This window comes from Salmo trutta, chromosome 40, assembly GCF_901001165.1.
Source record: "Salmo trutta chromosome 40, fSalTru1.1, whole genome shotgun sequence".
In the NCBI taxonomy this organism is placed as follows: domain Eukaryota; kingdom Metazoa; phylum Chordata; class Actinopteri; order Salmoniformes; family Salmonidae; genus Salmo; species Salmo trutta.
Window position 1 is genome coordinate 21,026,597 of NC_042996.1, and position 17,443 is coordinate 21,044,039.

A 17,443-nucleotide genomic window follows, 5' to 3' on the forward strand; every position below is an offset into this window, starting at 1 on the left:
TCATCCATGGTTCTATTGGGGCGGTGTTTACCCCTGTCATTCACACTTAGCTGGCCAGAACCATTAGGCCCAAATGGTCAGCTCGACCTGTGGGCCTGGGCCAAATTCATTTACATGGAGAGGTGAGAAGTTGGTGAAATCAGATTAGACACGGAGGAGATGGTGGATTAACATGACCATTCATTCACGACAGCGAAATGTTAGAGGCCTGTTGTGCTCCTGGATGAGGAAATAACTTGTTGTAATTCCCCATGAAAAGATCAGCTTTCATTCTCCACCGACGGCTGTGTGTGTGTGTGTACTTGCGCCTGCCTGCCTGCCTGCCTGCCTGCCTGCCTGCCTGCCTGCCTGCCTGCCTGCGCGTATGTTTGCTCTAGCGCCCAGCTGCTGTTTGTGCAGGCGCAGTGACAGTGTGGCTCCAGAGGACACTACCCTCTGTGACAGGTTAATGACCCATCACAATGACCACACACACTTTATGTTTTACTATCCTTGTGGGGATTTCAGGTACCCACGAGGATAGTAATACACACTCACATGGGGGGTGAATGGGGGGCTACAGTAAGGGGAGGGACTAGCCCTGGCCAGACATGACACAGAAAAGCCAGACGGGGCAGGATAGAGAGAGAGGGGCAGAAAGAGGGTAGAGAGGGGCCAGAGTGAAAGACAGTCCAGAGCTGGGATTTGCAGGACTGGGGCGACCTTATGTTGGATATGTGCAGCGCTCTCTGCAAAATGGAGCTCAGTGTGTATGAGTTGGAACCTGGGTGTGTGAGTGAATGAGCAATGGGGCTGGCTAAAGGATTTGGGAGGACTCTGAGGAGGTTATCTGGTTTCTTCTTACGTGTTCCCAAACTGATCCGCCGCTCTGGACGCCTGGAACTAAGCCTACTTTGGAGGAACTCTGGTGAGTGTGTGTGTGTGTGTATATATGTGTGTATGTGGGCCTGTGTTTAGCCAACCCCAGAACATGGTGGTAAGGCAGACAGAGGGTTTGGTGTCACTAAGAGGCCATGACCTGAGAGATAATAGAAGGTTATGCACTGTACATACTGTTCCTTATAAACACATTGTTTAGGGACCTACAGTTCAGGTGCTTCAGTGTTCATGTTCTGTAGAGACCAGCCACAGATGCAGTGTTGTGTCCACAGACAGATCACTCAATGTCATCCCTGACCTGCCATTAAACATGCGAGACTCAGCACAAACACTTGGTGTGGAAGGCAGGCAAACAGACAGACAGACAGACAGACAGACAGACAGACAGACAGACAGACAGACAGACAGACAGACAGACAGACAGACAGACTCTGCAGAGAGACCGAAAGAGAGGGAGAATGGAAGCGAGATGGAAAGATATGCGCGTTCCGTAATTGTGCATTTCAGTTATGTGTTTAGCAGCCATGTGTGAAAAGGCTGATACGTGCTGAGTGAATGGGTTTAGTCCTGTAGCTGGTTCTATGGGAAACGGATTACTGTTTACTGAGGAAAACAACACTACCACAGTGGAATGACAACCCTTCCGTCTCTTCCACTGACAGTCAGCACGGTCTGAGACCACATGCTGTCCTGGCAGTGTGTTTTAGGGCAGTGTGCTGTTAGTGGGGGCCTGAGTGGAGCCGGTTAGGAATGAGAGATATGGATTTTAGAATTGAAGTCTCCGAATGTAAAATGTGGAATTTAGAATGCAGTTAAGACGCAATGCTGCTTCAAAAAGGAGATATATTTTCTATTGTCTAAAGACAGCGCAGGGACAAATACAACACACCACCTGTCTAGACGAGCCACACAAATGCACAGTTCTCCAGCCCCAGACCATTCTACTCCTATTACGGTCCAGTACTAAACAGTGTTGTTCTATGACAGGTATTGTGTTGCTGCATCCAGAGCCTTGGTGTCATACCAACTGCTTTAGTAAATTGATCACGTCGGCCCATAGCCCAGATAAAGCTATTGTACCTACTGAAACATAAGGCTTCACTCAGCTTTGATTACAGGATTAGAAAACTATCTCTCTCTCTCTCTCAATTCAATTCAAGGGGCTTTATTGGCATGGGAAACATATGTTTACATTGCCAAAGCAAGTGAAATGGATAAACAAAAGTGAAATAAATAATAAAAAGTGAACAGTAAATATTACAGTATTATATTCGCACAAGTTCCAAAATAATAGAGACATTTCAAATGTTATATTATGTCTATATACAGTGTTGTAACGATATGCAAATAGTTAAAGTACAAAATTGAAAATAAATAAACAAAAATATGAGTTTTATTTACAATGGTGTTTGTTCTTCACTGGTTGCCCTATTCTTGTTGCAACAGGTCACAAATATTGATGCTTGTAGCCGGGGACTTTAATGCAGGGAAACTTAAATCCGTTTTACCAAATTTCTATCAGCATGTTAAATGTGCAACCAGAGGGAGAAAACTCTGGACCACCTTTACTCCACACACAGAGACGCATACAAAGCTCTCCCTCGCCCTCCATTTGGCAAATCTGACCATAATTCTATCCTCCTGATTCCTGCTTACAAGCAAAAATTAAAGCAGGAAGCACCAGTGACTAGATCAATAAAAAGTGGTCAGATGAAGCAGATGCTAAGCTGCAGGACTGTTTTGCTAGCACAGACTGGAATATGTTCTGCGATTCTTCTGATGACATTGAGGAATACACCAACTGTGGCTCAGTTGGTAGAGCATGGTGTTTGCAACGCCAGCATGGTGTGTGCAACGCCAGGGTTGTGGGTTCGATTCCAGTACAAAAAAATATATAAAAAATAAAAGAAATTTATTCATTCACTACTGTAAGTCGCTCTGGATAAGAGCGTCTGCTAAATGACTAAAAATGTAAAAATGTAAAATATTGACTTCATCAATAAGTGCATTGTTGACGTCGTCCCCACAGTTGACCGTACGTACATACCCCAACCAGAAGCCATGGATTACAGGCAACATCTGCACTGTGCTAAAGGTTAGAGCTGCTGCATTCAAGGAGTGGGACTCTAACCTGGAAGCTTATAAGAAATTCCGCTATGCCCTCCGATGAACCATCAAACAGGCAAAGCATCAATACAGGACTAAGTTCGAATCGTACTACACCGGCTCTGACGCTCGTCGGATGTGGCAGGGCTAGATGGAACATTCGCAGGGCTAGATGTATTACCAGGACGTGTACGGCGAGCATGCACTGACCAACTGGCAAGTGTCTTCACTGACATTTTCAACCTCTCCATGTCTGAGTCTGTAATACCAACATGTTTTAAGCAGACCACCATAGAACCCAAGAACACTAAGGTAACCTGCCCAAATGACTACCAACCCGTAGCGCTCACGTCTGTAGCCATGAAATGCTTTGAAAAGCTGGTCATGGCTCACATCAACACCATTATCCCAGAAACCCTAGACCCACTCCAATTTGCATACCGTCCCAACAGATCCACAGATGATGCAATCTCTATTGCACTCAACACTGCCCTTTCCCACCTGGACAAAAGGAACACCTATGTGAGAATGCTATTCATTGACTACAGCTCAGCGTTCAACACCATAGTGCCCTCAATGCTCTTCAATTAGCTAAGGACCCTGGGACTAAACACCTCCCTCTGCAACTGGATGCTGGACACTCTCAGTCTCTCAGTCCCAGTTTTGATGCACCTCACCTTCTGGATGATAGTGGGGCTCGGGTGTCCTTGATGATCTTCTTGGCCTTCCTGTGACACCGGGTGCTGTAGATGTCCTGGAGAGCAGGCATTGTGCCCCCGCTGATGCGTTGGGCTGACCGCACCACCCTATAGAGAGCCCTCGCTCTTTTTCTCTCTCTCTATCTCTCTCTTCTCGCTCTCTTTTTCTCTCTCTTTCTCACTCTCTCACATACATACATACATACATGCATACATACATACATACATACATACATACATACATACATACATACATACATACATACATACATACATACATACATACATACATACATACATCTCCGAACACGCACCTGGTCACACCGGGACTCCAAGAAGTGTAGTCTTGAGTACTGTTATGTCTTCTGCAACGACACAGTGTCCTCTGGGTGAAGGTCTGTCTCCGCCCTGTTTATACACACTCTGCAAACCCTATGTTAAGGCTATTGTCTTTACATGTTGGGAGTGGTACTGTAAGATCCAAGTATTTTACTCCGATAAACAGCCTTTGCATCAGGGGCTGGGTCAGCTGCTGTCATCCCTGACTGAGGACAAATGGTAGTTGGGGGGGGGGGGGGATAGGGGGGGGTTTGACTGAATTGTCTCTTAGCACGTGAGAGGGTCACCACAGGTTCCTCATCTCTCCTCCCAGCACACAGAGACATAGTTAGACAGCCATCTCTAAATACTACACACAGAGACATGGTTAGACAGACAGCTCTATATACTACACACAGAGACATGGTTAGACAGCCATCTCTATATACTACACACAGAGACATGGTTAGACAGCCATCTCTATATACTACACACAGAGACATGGTTAGACAGCCAGCTCTATATACTACACACAGAGACATGGTTAGACAGCTAGCTCTATATACTACACACAGAGACATGGTTAGACAGCCAGCTCTAAATACTACACACAGAGACACAGTTAGACAGCCATCTCTAAATACTACACACAGAGACATGGTTAGACAGACAGCTCTATATACTACACACAGAGACATGGTTAGACAGCCAGCTCTATATACTACACACAGAGACATGGTTATACAGCCATCTCTATATACTACACACAGAGACATGGTTAGACAGCCAGCTCTATATACTACACACAGAGACATGGTTAGACAGCCAGCTCTATATACTACACACAGAGACATGGTTAGACAGCCATCTCTATATACTACACACAGAGACATGGTTAGACAGCCAGCTCTATATACTACACACACAGCCAGCTCTATATACTACACACAGAGACATGGTTAGACAGACAGCTCTATATACTACACACAGAGACATGGTTAGACAGCTAGCTCTATATGCTACACACAGAGACATGGTTAGACAGCCATCTCTATATACTACACACAGAGACATGGTTAGACAGCCATCTCTATATACTACACACAGAGACATGGTTAGACAGACAGCTCTATATACTACACACAGAGACATGGTTAGACAGCCAGCTCTATATACTACACACAGAGACATGTTATACAGCCATCTCTATATACTACACACAGAGACATGGTTAGACAGCCAGCTCTATATACTACACACAGAGACATGGTTAGACATCCAGCTCTATATACTACACACACAGCCAGCTCTATATACTACACATAGAGACATGTTTAGACAGCCATCTCTATATACTACACACAGAGACATGGTTAGACAGCCAGCTCTATATACTACACACAGAGACATGGTTAGACAGCCAGCTCTATATACTACACACAGAGACATGGTTAGACAGCCATCTCTATATACTACACACAGAGACATGGTTAGACATCCAGCTCTATATACTACACACACAGCCAGCTCTATATACTACACACAGAGACATGGTTAGACAGCCAGCTCTATATACTACACACAGAGACATGGTTAGACAGCCAGCTCTATATACTACACACAGAGACATGGTTAGACAGCCAGCTCTATATACTACACACAGAGACATGGTTAGACAGCCAGCTCTATATACTACACACAGCTGACACTGGCTAGGCTCAGGGGCGAGTGGTGTTGGTATGCATCTGTTTGTGGAGTGTCTTGTTGTTCTGTGAGTGAGTGAGTGAGTGAGTGAGTGAGTGAGTGAGTGAGTGAGTGAGTGAGTGAGTGAGTGAGTGAGTGAGTGAGTGAGTGAGGTGAGTGAGTGAGTGAGTGAGTGAGTGAGTGAGTGAGTGAGTGAGTGAGTGAGTGAGTGAGTGAGTGAAGATCCTGAGTTGTGCTCTGTTCTTCTCTCAGCTCCACTGATTAAGTCTGCTCAGTTGGGTTTGTCTGGCTGATTACAGGAAGGGCTATTGTCAAAGCATCAGCACAGCTATATTACACGTACACACACACACACACACACACACACACACACACACACACACACACGTGCGCGCACAGCACTCCCCACAGGCCCAGGAGACTCCCAGGGGGAAAAAAGAGCTTGACTCATCAGACAGACAGTAAAAATAATCATAATCAGATGTCTGTATTTTGCAGTTGTGTAAGACATATTTATTTCTCCTCACTTGGGTGAGACAAATCTCCTCTAAGTTACAGAGGGTTAGAGAGCATTAGGGCAGGAAGCCTAGCAGATGAGCTGACACCCTCTTTGTGTGCTGGTGAGTGAGCTCAGAGAGGGGCATCCCTGGCCCACACACTCTCTCACACGCGCACGCTCGGACTCACACGCTCTCTCTCTCTCTCCCTCCAACTCTCCCGCTCTCTTCTCTCCTACTGTCTGTGTGTCCATCACTGTGACCCATTGAGCCTCCATTTGACAGGCAAATCACCCACTCAGCACTACCATACAGAGAGAGTGGGAGACAGAGAATGAGTGAGTGAGTGTGAGAGAGAGAGAGAGAGAGAGAGAGAGAGAGAGAGAGAGTGGTTGCTGCTAGGCAAATGAGTCTCTGTGTAGGTCTGGGCTGGCGAGGGAGGCAGGGGTATCCCAGTCAACACAGGCTATCGTTCCTGATGCTTGTTGTGCCTGTGTGTAAGAGAGTGAGTGCGTCGAAGCTGGGCCTGTTGCTACTGGCCAGTGGTGGTACAGTGTAGGAAGTGGTCAAGGACTATTGGTTATCAGACAGACCAGTGAGGGAGAGCTTCAGAGAGAAGAGTGTGCGAGGCAGGAGGAAGATGGTGTGCTGGTCGGGGATGGGAGCAGCCATCTGTAAACTGTCGGTGAAGCTCAGCCAGCAGGTGAAGAGGAGGTCCTCCGGTAAGAGAGGAGACACACACGAACACACATACACACACACCACTGTTCCTGTACACCAGTGCTAACAGTGAGGACTTGCTGGATGTTCTGTACTCTGCAGAGGGACTGTCACAGTGATGTGTGATGTATTCTGTGTTATTGGCAGTCTCTCCCTGTCTCTCCTCCACACCGAGTTATTTCTACGTGGGCTGCTGGATGCTGGCCAAGCCAGCGCAGAGAACGAGAGGAGAAAGAGAAAGACAGATTCGAGATTCCTTCAACCTTTTTGTTCTGCCGTGGCGGAGTTGCAGTATGCGCGGGAGGACGTTTCTGTGTCACTAGACTTTTCCCAGCCAGTCAGACTGAACAGTTGTTCTTGTTCTTTGTCATTCCAGTGTATTGTATAATGTTTACATTTTGTTGCACTTGAAATAGTTAGAATTGTAACTTTGTTTCACTTGACTGAGCTGAATGTTGATAGCTCAGATGAAAGATTTTTGGAATGGTGACTGTGAAGGGGGTCAGTATGAGTGTTTGCATACTGTGGACAACCTCATTTCCTTCCTGTCCTCTCTCTCCACACACAACACAACCTCACCTGATTACTGATGTTGCTGGGGACCCGAGCCTGGAGTCCCAGGGAATGTTTACGTAGCCATTTGGGGCTGCGTTCTAGACTAAAGATGTCAGCGGCTGGGTTATACGTTTAGTTATTTGGTTGTGGATGAGACTCGTTAGGGGATGGCTGCGTATTTAACATAGTACTTGTGACCTGAGCGAATCCACGGGTCTCTGTTAATGATCACGCTGCCATTGAGTCAACACAGATAAAATACTTTAAATCCTCCTGGCAAGGAAGTGGCAAGAGTCTTCATGAGGTGTAAGAATAACTAGGAGTATGAAATGAGGGTATTTGGTGCGGTGTTAAACATCGGCAGTAGCGTTGGACCACTCCGTTGACACACGTCGAGAGGGAATACAGGCTCTCTGAGTCTGCAAGGTCAGGTCTTCGCAACTGTTTAACAAGCTCCTCTCTTCCTACTCCAGGGTGTAAGTATACCTGTCACCCAGAGTGTCGAGAACGAGTGTCGTTGGACTGTCACCCTGGTGGCCCTGTTACCGTTGACACCCCCCTCAGCCCCTTCAGCCAGGACCACCTCAATGACAAGACACAGCCCATTGTGAGTACCCGCCTTCTCTCTCACTCCGTGTGTATGTGTGTGTGTGTGTGTGTGTGTGTGTGTGTGTGTGTGTGTGTGTGTGTGTGTGTGTGTGTGTGTGTGTGTGTGTGTGTGTGTGTGTGTGTGTGGTCTAATTAAAGGGTCATCACTTTGTTCCTTTGAGATGTGCTGATATTATATTCTGTGATGGTCACATTAGCACTGTATTTAGTGTATTTCACCACAAGGGGGCGTTGGAGTGCATAGAATGAGTATTCACCCTGCCCGTGATTACAGTGAGGGACTGAGACGTAGTTCACTAATGTACCACCAGATGATGCTCTCTCTGTCTCTATACTGTATCTCTTGTCATAGATCTCTTCGCGGGAGTGAGTGAGTGTTTGGGGGATGTGTTGCTTTTGGGGGGGGGGGGATAAATGGCTTGACTCTGAATACTCTGATGGTATCATACAGAAGGGTCGTGTGTTTGGGATTAACTAGGTGGTGGCAATGTTTTGAAACCAGCAGTCCGTGTCATTCTCCATATAATAGCCCTGGAGTCATTGTTTGTGTGTGTGCATTCAAAACGACCTGGCCCTGTAGCCCGCCCAACAGCAACATGAGCCGGCTGACACATATAGCGGGGGGATCGTGATGGGTGGCATCACACACATTTCTGTCCTCTGTGGTCCCAGGGGAATCGAAAGGTGTGTGTGTGTGGAGGCCCTGTCCCTAAGTCCCTGAGCCTTGGACAACTTCACGTACGCAAGCATGCACACACACACACACACACACACACACACACACACACACACACACACTACTCTTGCGTTGTGATGGATGGAAGGATGGAATGAGTGAGGACATTACACACCTCTGTGGATTGTATTTAGCATGTAATTAAACAAAATAATAATAATAATAAAATTGTCAGGGATCTTCAACTCTGTCAAAACAGTCTGACTTCAATACTGCAGTGAAACAGTTTAGTGTTGAGATGTTAGCTCAGCAGAAACCTGAGAACAGTGCTAAATAGTGCTGAACAGTGCTGCTGAGACATGCAGATATCTGTCATGTTGTTGTTTCACAGTGTCGTGTTCCTGTTTCTGTGTTAACCTGTGGCTGGGTGTGTCTCTGTGTGTGTGTCTCTGTGCGTGTGTCTCTGTGCGTGTGTCTCTGTGCGTGTGTCTCTGTGTGTGTGTCTCTGTGTGTGTGTCTCTGTGCGTGTGTCTCTGTGCGTGTGTCTCTGTGCGTGTGTCTCTGTGTGTGTGTGTGTGCGGCCGGGTCAGACAGCGGGAGATATTGTTGGGTTTTGACCAAACTCTCCCATGTGACTTCCCAGAACTAGAACCAGACTCATATGTTCAGATGATCCTTTACTATCCTTATATAAAGTACTCTGAACCTCCCAGTAGACTGTAGCTCTGTCTCTGTCCAACTCTCTGTCTCTGCTCTGTGGTCTGTGTTTGAAACTCTCCTGAAATGGACTCTGGCAGATAATGATATGAAGCCATGAGACAGTTTATTTCCTATCTGTCTCGGTGAAGGAAATGGAATCAGAGAGAGGCTAGATGGATCTTCTCAGACTCTGTTATACCCAGAGGACACAGACACAGGAAGACAATGAGCTCCTTATCCCAGTTTAGAAGAGTCTGCAATAAACCAGGGATAGAGAGGGCCTCTACAATATTACTCCGTAACTATCATGATTAACATCTAGTGGTGCCCTGTCTGTCTCTCTTTCTCCCTCTGTCTGTCTGTCTGTCTCTGTCTGTCTGTCTGTCTGTCTGTCTGTCTGTCTGTCTGTCTGTCTGTCTGTCTGTCTGTCTGTCTGTCTGTCTGTCTGTACTAGCAGATGAATCACAGACAGCTGGTTAGCTGATGAAGTTCACAGGAGTGAAGGAATGACACTGAGTCAATATGGCTGCCAGCCAACACATGCTGACATTTACAACTAGGAGTCAATTCAACGTGGTGGAATCCTACACACTCTGTAACGCACCCTCTGAGCGAGACAAGATCTGGGGCAGCACTCAGTCATGACGTGCAGGAGGGCAAAGTGATTAGCTGATTGAATAGATCAGACCGGTTGTTCCGGTCTGGAGTTTGTCACTGAGTTGACTACAACAGAGTAATACAGAGATTGACATCAGTCTGACCCAGAGCTCTTACCCTGTCATGGGCTAACTCTGTTACTGGGCCTGAAACACAGTTCTTGGAAATGGCAGGTCAGTGTCACTGTACACTTTTCACCATAGAGACATGATTCACATGCAATCTACATCTCTGTCAGAGCTAGCTAAAGTTCGATACACAGCAAGATCTCACTAACTCAAAAATGAACTCACAAAAAATGTTGCACGAAGACAGCTGGGTACATCATTTGTACTGAGTTAGTTCATGTGTAACTAGTTAATGTGTGATGTAGTTAGTTGATGTATAGTAAGTTGAGCTGTCGAGAACGTTGTTCTGACTGAGGGGATGTGTTTTCTGAGGGAGTGACCACGCGCAGTGCTGAGAGTGACCTCTGAACTCTATATGCTCATGTCCCCTACTGCACTCTTATAGGCTGAGCCATGCCCTCTGATAGGCTATCTAGCCAAACAGGCAGTAAATAATAGGGCCACTTCCTGTTCCTGAACGATGGGAAAGTCAAACACGGGGACCTGGGGGGAAAACAGTCGTCAGGAGGAGAAGAATGTTGATGTATTCCCTCTGGGCTTCATTGCTGCTCGTTAACCCCAAATGTTAGGTTAGGAACACCTGCATAAGTTATTGATCTTTAACGTTTGACCTTTGTTATGTCACCTCTGTTAATATGTGCGTTCTTCACAAACCTTCACAGACCTCTATCTGTGGGGGAATGATCAGGGACTCTACACCTCTCTGCGATCTCAGACTAAAGGGAGTCTCCCTCATTCCCTCCCCTCTTCTGCTCCTCATCGTGTGTGGGGTAATTGAATACGTCCTATAGGGTTGCTTGCGTCATGCCATAGGTGTGCTGTCTTTTGTCAGTTTTTCTTCCTTTTCTTAGCAGGGTTACCTCATCTTATCACTCCTCTTAAAAACATCAACTCTGATCTGAAGACCGACTGATTACTAAGCTATGGGCCAAAGTGAAAGGATACTGTAAGTATATACAAGAGGGCAGGAAAAGCTCTACATAGATCGAACGAAGCTTTAGACCTCATGCTGAATGAAGATTCCTCGCAGCACACCGTTTCCTTAGTGACCCCCAAATGTTATAGAATATTATGTTGAGTGGAAATACCCCTGAAATCCATTACGACTCTGTTTTTCACTTTCGCTATGTTAATCACTAACAGGCTGCTCTGCCACACTCACGCGGCTTTAATTCTGAGATATAACGGCCTTCACTCCTCTGGCAACAGAACCCAACCTCTCAGCAGAATGCCTGGTAGAGTGCCTGGTTCTCCAACCCAGAACCCAGAACTCGGAACAAAATCCACTAAATCATATATTGCGTAACAGCTCTGCTCTATATGATTAGTAACCTAATCTCAACTTCAGGGATGTTGTGAAACACAGTTAACCAGTTGGTTAACCAGGTCACACCCGGTCTTGATTTACTGTAGATGTTGACGTCGGAAAGTCAGGGTTTTATTGTTACATGGTTGTTGTGAGAGAGCGGGGTCAGAGTTCAGCCCAGATTGGTTCAGCGTGTTACTGTTTTACAGACAAGGTGTTCCGGCTGTCTTAATGTTCCCTCTCTGTGTCAAACTGGGCAGATAAAGATGTACGATAACATCTTAAAACCACTAGAAATCCCCAGGCTTTTCCCATACCCCAGCTACCTCTGACAGACAGTGTTTCCTATCAGCAGACATAGAGGACATGACTGTCTGGATCGAGGGAATCTTCTGAGACTCTACAGTGAACTCTACTTAGCTAGAATGGCTATCACCACTAGTCAATATTCAGTGGTCTTCCCAGTCCCTTACGGTTCCAGCTTATTTCCCCTATCATTCACAGCCCTGAGAAGTCATGTCAATAAAATAAAACCTTATGTCGAACCACAAGACAGAGTGGCCTCTGTGCCACAATCACAGTCCCATCAAAATCCCATCAACATCACAGCCTGATGACTTCCAGGTCAGCCTGTAAATACATGATGTATTATTGTTTCTTATCTGCACCTCCTTTCCCCTGTTTCCCATCGTCTCCTCTCCTTCCTGCCGGTCTGTAGTGAAATCAGTGAGTCATTGTGTTGTTACCTGAGGAGGAGAGACGGCCATGTTGTTGACAGAGCCGACATCTAATCAGAGCCTGCGTCTAATCCAAGTGGGATGAGGGATAATCTAACCTGATGTTTACGTTGCCTGTAGTGACTGTGTGTTTTAACTGTAGCGTCTCTGTGCTTCCCCCTCATTGTCTGTAGGTAGTGTGTGCGCTTCCCACTTAATGTACGGACAGAGTGGGGCCCTGATGATTCTAAGCCATCTTCTTGTCCATCTAAGGGCCAGACAAAGGAGCCACAGTTAGTTACTGTATATGGGACATAAGGTGGGGAGAGAGCAGGTCTATTGTCACTCTTTAAGCGAGTCCTGACCTGCCTATACTATTATACCTGTGAGCAGCAGCTGTTCCTGTGTTGTCTGCAGTTATGAGTAGGATAAAGTTGCCCCTATACATTTATCCAGGCTAAGTTTTGTGTTTCCTCATTTAGGGTGAGGGAGCTGAACTTAGATCTGTGCCTATGGGCTGATCGTAGGGTAGCCTATGGTGTGGTATGAATTGGGTGTGTGTGTGTGTTTATGTTCACGATGCTGTCTTGAACTCTGCCCACTGTGTCTACCCATATAATCTCTGCCTCCGCCTCTGCTCCACTCCGATAAGCTTCCACTCTAAATGGCACACATTCATCACTGATAAAGGTTCAGGAGAAAAGGGTCTAAAAACATATACAAAATAAACGTTGAAAGACTTGAGATTCAACTAGATTTGAGAAAACCAGAGCGTGTGTGAAGTGAATAGTGTTGATCTGGCTCTGTTTTGGCAACAAAGAGTGCAGAATTATGGGCAGCAGCTCAACTCCCCAAAGAGTAAATGTGTTACCCAGTACCTTTGATCTCTCCAGGGTCAATGTTGCGTGCCAGGTTCTTTACCGTTTGAAGTGCAAAATGGAGGGTGGTTTGTGTAGCTCAGAACCCAGTTAAATGAGATACAGTAGCCTGCACATAACTCAGAACTTTTTTGTTGATGTTGTTAGTTAAGTTGTGAAGTTGTGAAAATTAGGTAACTACCGGAGCAAAGGTGGAATATGTTACAGAAGCATAGTATCTGTATCCAAGCATTCCTGTAGTGTTTGCTCATGAGTGAGTCGAGCGTCTTGGCTGTCAGAGTTTTGTGACTTACTGTGCCTCAGAGGAAGAGAGGGAGCAGATATATTACAACATGCATACCCGCACACACTCACTCCAGTACACTCAGTGCCTCAGGAGAAACACAGGAGAAGTCAAAGCTGAGTCACTCAGGCCTTACTTGGCTCAGTCAAGTGGGTAGGGACAGGTATCCACTACTATTGTGGTGTAATCTAACCTCATATATGGCCGCAGGGGTTTAAAGTTGATCCACAGAGAAGGGGCCAGGGTTTAATCCATATAGAGTGCATTCAGAAAGAATTCAGACTCCTTGACGTTTTCCACATTTTGTTACACTACAGCCTTATTCTAAAATGTATTAAATAGTTTTTTTCCCCTCAACAATCTACACACAATACCCCATAATGACAGAGCAAAAACAGGCTTTTAGATATGTTTGCACATTTATTAAAAATAAACAACTGAAATATTACATTTACATTAGTATTGAGACCCTTTACTCAGTACTTTGTTGAAGCACCTTTGGCAGCGATTACATTCTTGAGTCTTCTTGGGTATGACGCTACAAGCTTGGGACACCTGTATTTGGGGAGTTTCTCCCATTCTTCTCTGCATATCCTCTCAAGCTCTGTCAGGTTGGATGGGGAGCGTCACTGCACAGCTATTTTCAGGTCTCTCCAGAGATGTTCAATCGGGTTCAAGTCTGGGCTCTGACTGGGCCACCGAAGGACATTCAGAGACTTGTCCCGAAGCCATTCCTGCGTTGTCTTGGCTGTGTGCTTGGGGTCGTTGTCCTGCTGGAATGGGAACCAGGTTTGTACTTTGCTCTGTTCTCTGGTTTCATCAGACCAGAGAATCTTGTTTCTCATGTTCTGAGAGGCCTTTAGGTGCCTTTTGGCAAACTCCAAGTGGGCTGTCATGTGCTGGCTTCCATCTAGCCACTCTACCATAAGGGCCTGATTGGTGGAGTGCTGCAGAGATGGTTGTCCTTCCGGAAGGTTATCCCATCTCCACAGAGGAACTCTGGAGCTCTGTCAGAGTGACCATCGGGTTCTTGGTCACCTCCCCGACCAAGGCCCTTCTCCCCCAATTGCTCAGTTTGGCCAGGCGGCCAGTTCTAGGAAGAGTCTTGGTGGTTCCATACTTCTTCCATTTAAGAATGACGGAGGCCACTGTGTTCTTGGGGACCTTCAATGCTGCAGAATTGTTTTGGTACCCTTTCCCTTATCTGAGCCTCGACACAATCCTGTCTCAGAGCTCTACAGACAATTCCTTCGACCTCATGGCTTGGTTTTTGCTCTTGAAAAAGAAAAGGAGACCCGGCACACTCTAGGAGCTCCGATGCAATAATTGAATAACCTTATAGCCAACGTTTCCACAGACAAGCTGTCTTCGTCAGGGTATAATGACAACCACTGCGAGTCACTAGTTTATATAGTGTCAAAGGACACACACAGGTGTCTTTAATCATGGTCGGGTGTGGCCTGATATCATTGGTTATAAGATATAAAAATAACATATTATAAGATATAAAAAACATGAATGGATAGCAAACGATTATAGATACAATTTTGCTACATAGGCCTACAAATATTTACAATGAATAGCAAAATCACAAGAATTACTTCAGGTCAAAGTCTACGTTGAGACCAAAGGGAGCAAGGGTCTTTAAATGAATGATCCAGGCAGCCTCTCGTTTTAACTATAAATTGTCAAGGTCACCCCCTCTCCCGGTTTTTGCTCGGACATGCACTGTCAACTGGGGACCTTATATAGACAGGTGTGTGCCTTTCCAAATCATGTCCAATCAATAGAATTTACCACAGGTGGACTCCAATCAAGTTGTAGAAACATCTCAAGGATGATCAATAGAAACAGGATACATCTGAGCTGAATTTTGAGTCTCATAACAAAGGGTCTGAGTATTTATGTAAATAAGATATTTCAGTTAATTTTATTTTATACATTTGCAAAAATAAACTGTTTTCGCTTTGTCATTATGGGGTATTGTTTGTAGATTGATGAGGATTTTTTTATTGAATACATTTTAGGTTAAGGTTGTAATGTGACAAAATGTGAAAAAGGGAAGGGGTCTGAATGCTTTCTGAATGCACTGTATAGAGTATACTGAAAGTAGCTATCCATCACTCTTATGAGTGAGCATTCCTCATCTGTGTTTTATCTCAAGCACATTTGATGTCATTACTCACAGGAATATTTGTTGTACTTCCTGATAATAAAATAGGGTGAGTTATTACAACAGTGACGTCATTCTAGATGATAAAGGTAGGGGAACTCAGACTCCCACACTCACTTAAACAACCTCCTTAGACATACACCTTTGTAGAGAGTAGGCATGTAAACCTGAAGTAGAGAGTGTCTGTTTTCTCACAACTCTCTCTCCACAGACCAGACTTTGTGGTGGAATTCTCATTTATGGAGTCATTTATGGGACATTCCTTACACCCCCCGACCTCACCCATTCACCCCATTACGCCCTTACCCCTTTCATCTCACCACTTCACCCACACCTCTTCTTACCCCTTCACCTATAACTAACTAAACCTGCAGCATGTAAACAAGCAGTGCTGAGAACCTTAAGGCCTTGCCTGCAGAGGAATGTGGGTAATGTCCGCCAAGGGCTGTGGCTCTCAGCCAGAGAGACTACAGGCCCAGTGACCGTTCACCTCTCTCTCTAGCCTGGCCTGCCTGACCGCTCTCTCTCTCTCTGTGGAGACCGGGAAGGGGGGTGGGGTTCATGCCGAGTGTCCATTGTTTTACACCAGGGAAGGGAGAGTGAGGGGGTTGGGGCTGAGAATGAGTTTCCATGTGTCTGAGACATTCTCTGTGCTGTTTTCACACACTTCCAGTCACCTACAGGAGCCGATCTGTTCCTTCCAAAGTCAGTACAGTACTACAGAAATACAGGCCAAGGATACCGCAACTAGTGCCCATCACTCCACCTGACCAGAAGCTGTTGTTTAGACAGGGTTCTAGTGGACACTATAGTTTCTCCTTAACAGACATGTGGGCAGTTGGCTCTGAGACTGCAAGAGAACTGGACAGTAGAGAGGCCAGCTGTATGAATCTTCTCTGGCCAGGCTGTGGTGTGGTTTGGAGGGTTTGGCTGTTCCTGTGCTCCTAGGTTACTTTTAGGTCGCCTCTGCACTCTGGGTTTAAATTAGGCCTGTCCCTCCATAAACCCCCAAGAAGCTACAGTATGCGTTGGGTGTGGTCAGGATAAGGGGTGTACGCCTTATTCACTACATGTGTAACATACGTTTGACCCAGTAGCTGAAGCTGTAACAGCCTTTCTAGTGACTGGGCGGGTTAGTTAGTTGTATGGTATTAGTGTGTAAAAGAACAAGACACACAGGAGGAGTCATGTAGAAATGTACTAAGAAAAAAGCCTCAGGCAACTAAAAATCCTTTTAGAAATGAACTGCATGCACTTTTCATTGCGGTTGTTAAAGCATTATAGCTCTGCTCTCTGAGAATCGCAGTAATGGGTTCCATTTGTTGGCTGATGCAAGACAACTTTATCAGACGCTAAAAACACCACCACAAAGTTAAAACATTAATTAAACCATATTACACATTTATAACCAAATAAACCCAGGAGACAGCTAGCCTCCCCACAGTCAAACACCAAATGTGTTTTCAGAATGTTTATTGATACTTATACAACAGATTATCAGACACTGCATGGGTGGTTGTCGTAACAGCAGCATGGGAAGCTGCTGCTGAAATGATTCAATTCCATTCAAATAACTTTATTGGCTCGCTGTGATCAGCGCCAGTAGGAGAGAAAGCCAACCCACACCAGTGAATGAGAGTCAGTACCAGAGAGTGATTTATCCCTAGCTAGAACCCAACCCAGCCTCATGGCTAACAGAAGGCCTCCAGATGGAACAAGGCTTTAATTTGTGTGTTTTTGATTCAGCTTTTCCTCGTCCAGGCCAAACGTTTACATAACCCAGTCTGTCTTCAGATCGAACACGAACATATATGGACCCCAGGTCACTATAACCAATTGCT

The 17,443-nt window shown here is 45.7% G+C and overlaps 1 protein-coding gene across 3 annotated transcripts in view; it reads left to right on the forward strand.

The window, feature by feature from the left end:
- LOC115180529 (ras association domain-containing protein 3) overlaps positions 1-17,443 on the forward strand; it is a 57,025-nt gene that overhangs the window by 8,866 nt on the left and 30,716 nt on the right. Inside the window, exons 1-2 of one of the 3 annotated variants that reach the window (XM_029742689.1) lie at positions 695-907; positions 7,951-8,084. In XM_029742689.1, coding sequence (XP_029598549.1) covers positions 787-907; positions 7,951-8,084 — 255 coding nt within the window. In that variant the 5' untranslated portion in view covers positions 695-786. Of the gene's footprint in view, positions 1-694; positions 908-7,771; positions 7,784-7,950; positions 8,085-17,443 lie in introns of those variants that run through there. The other 2 variants (XM_029742690.1, XM_029742688.1) reach the window with 2 other exon arrangements.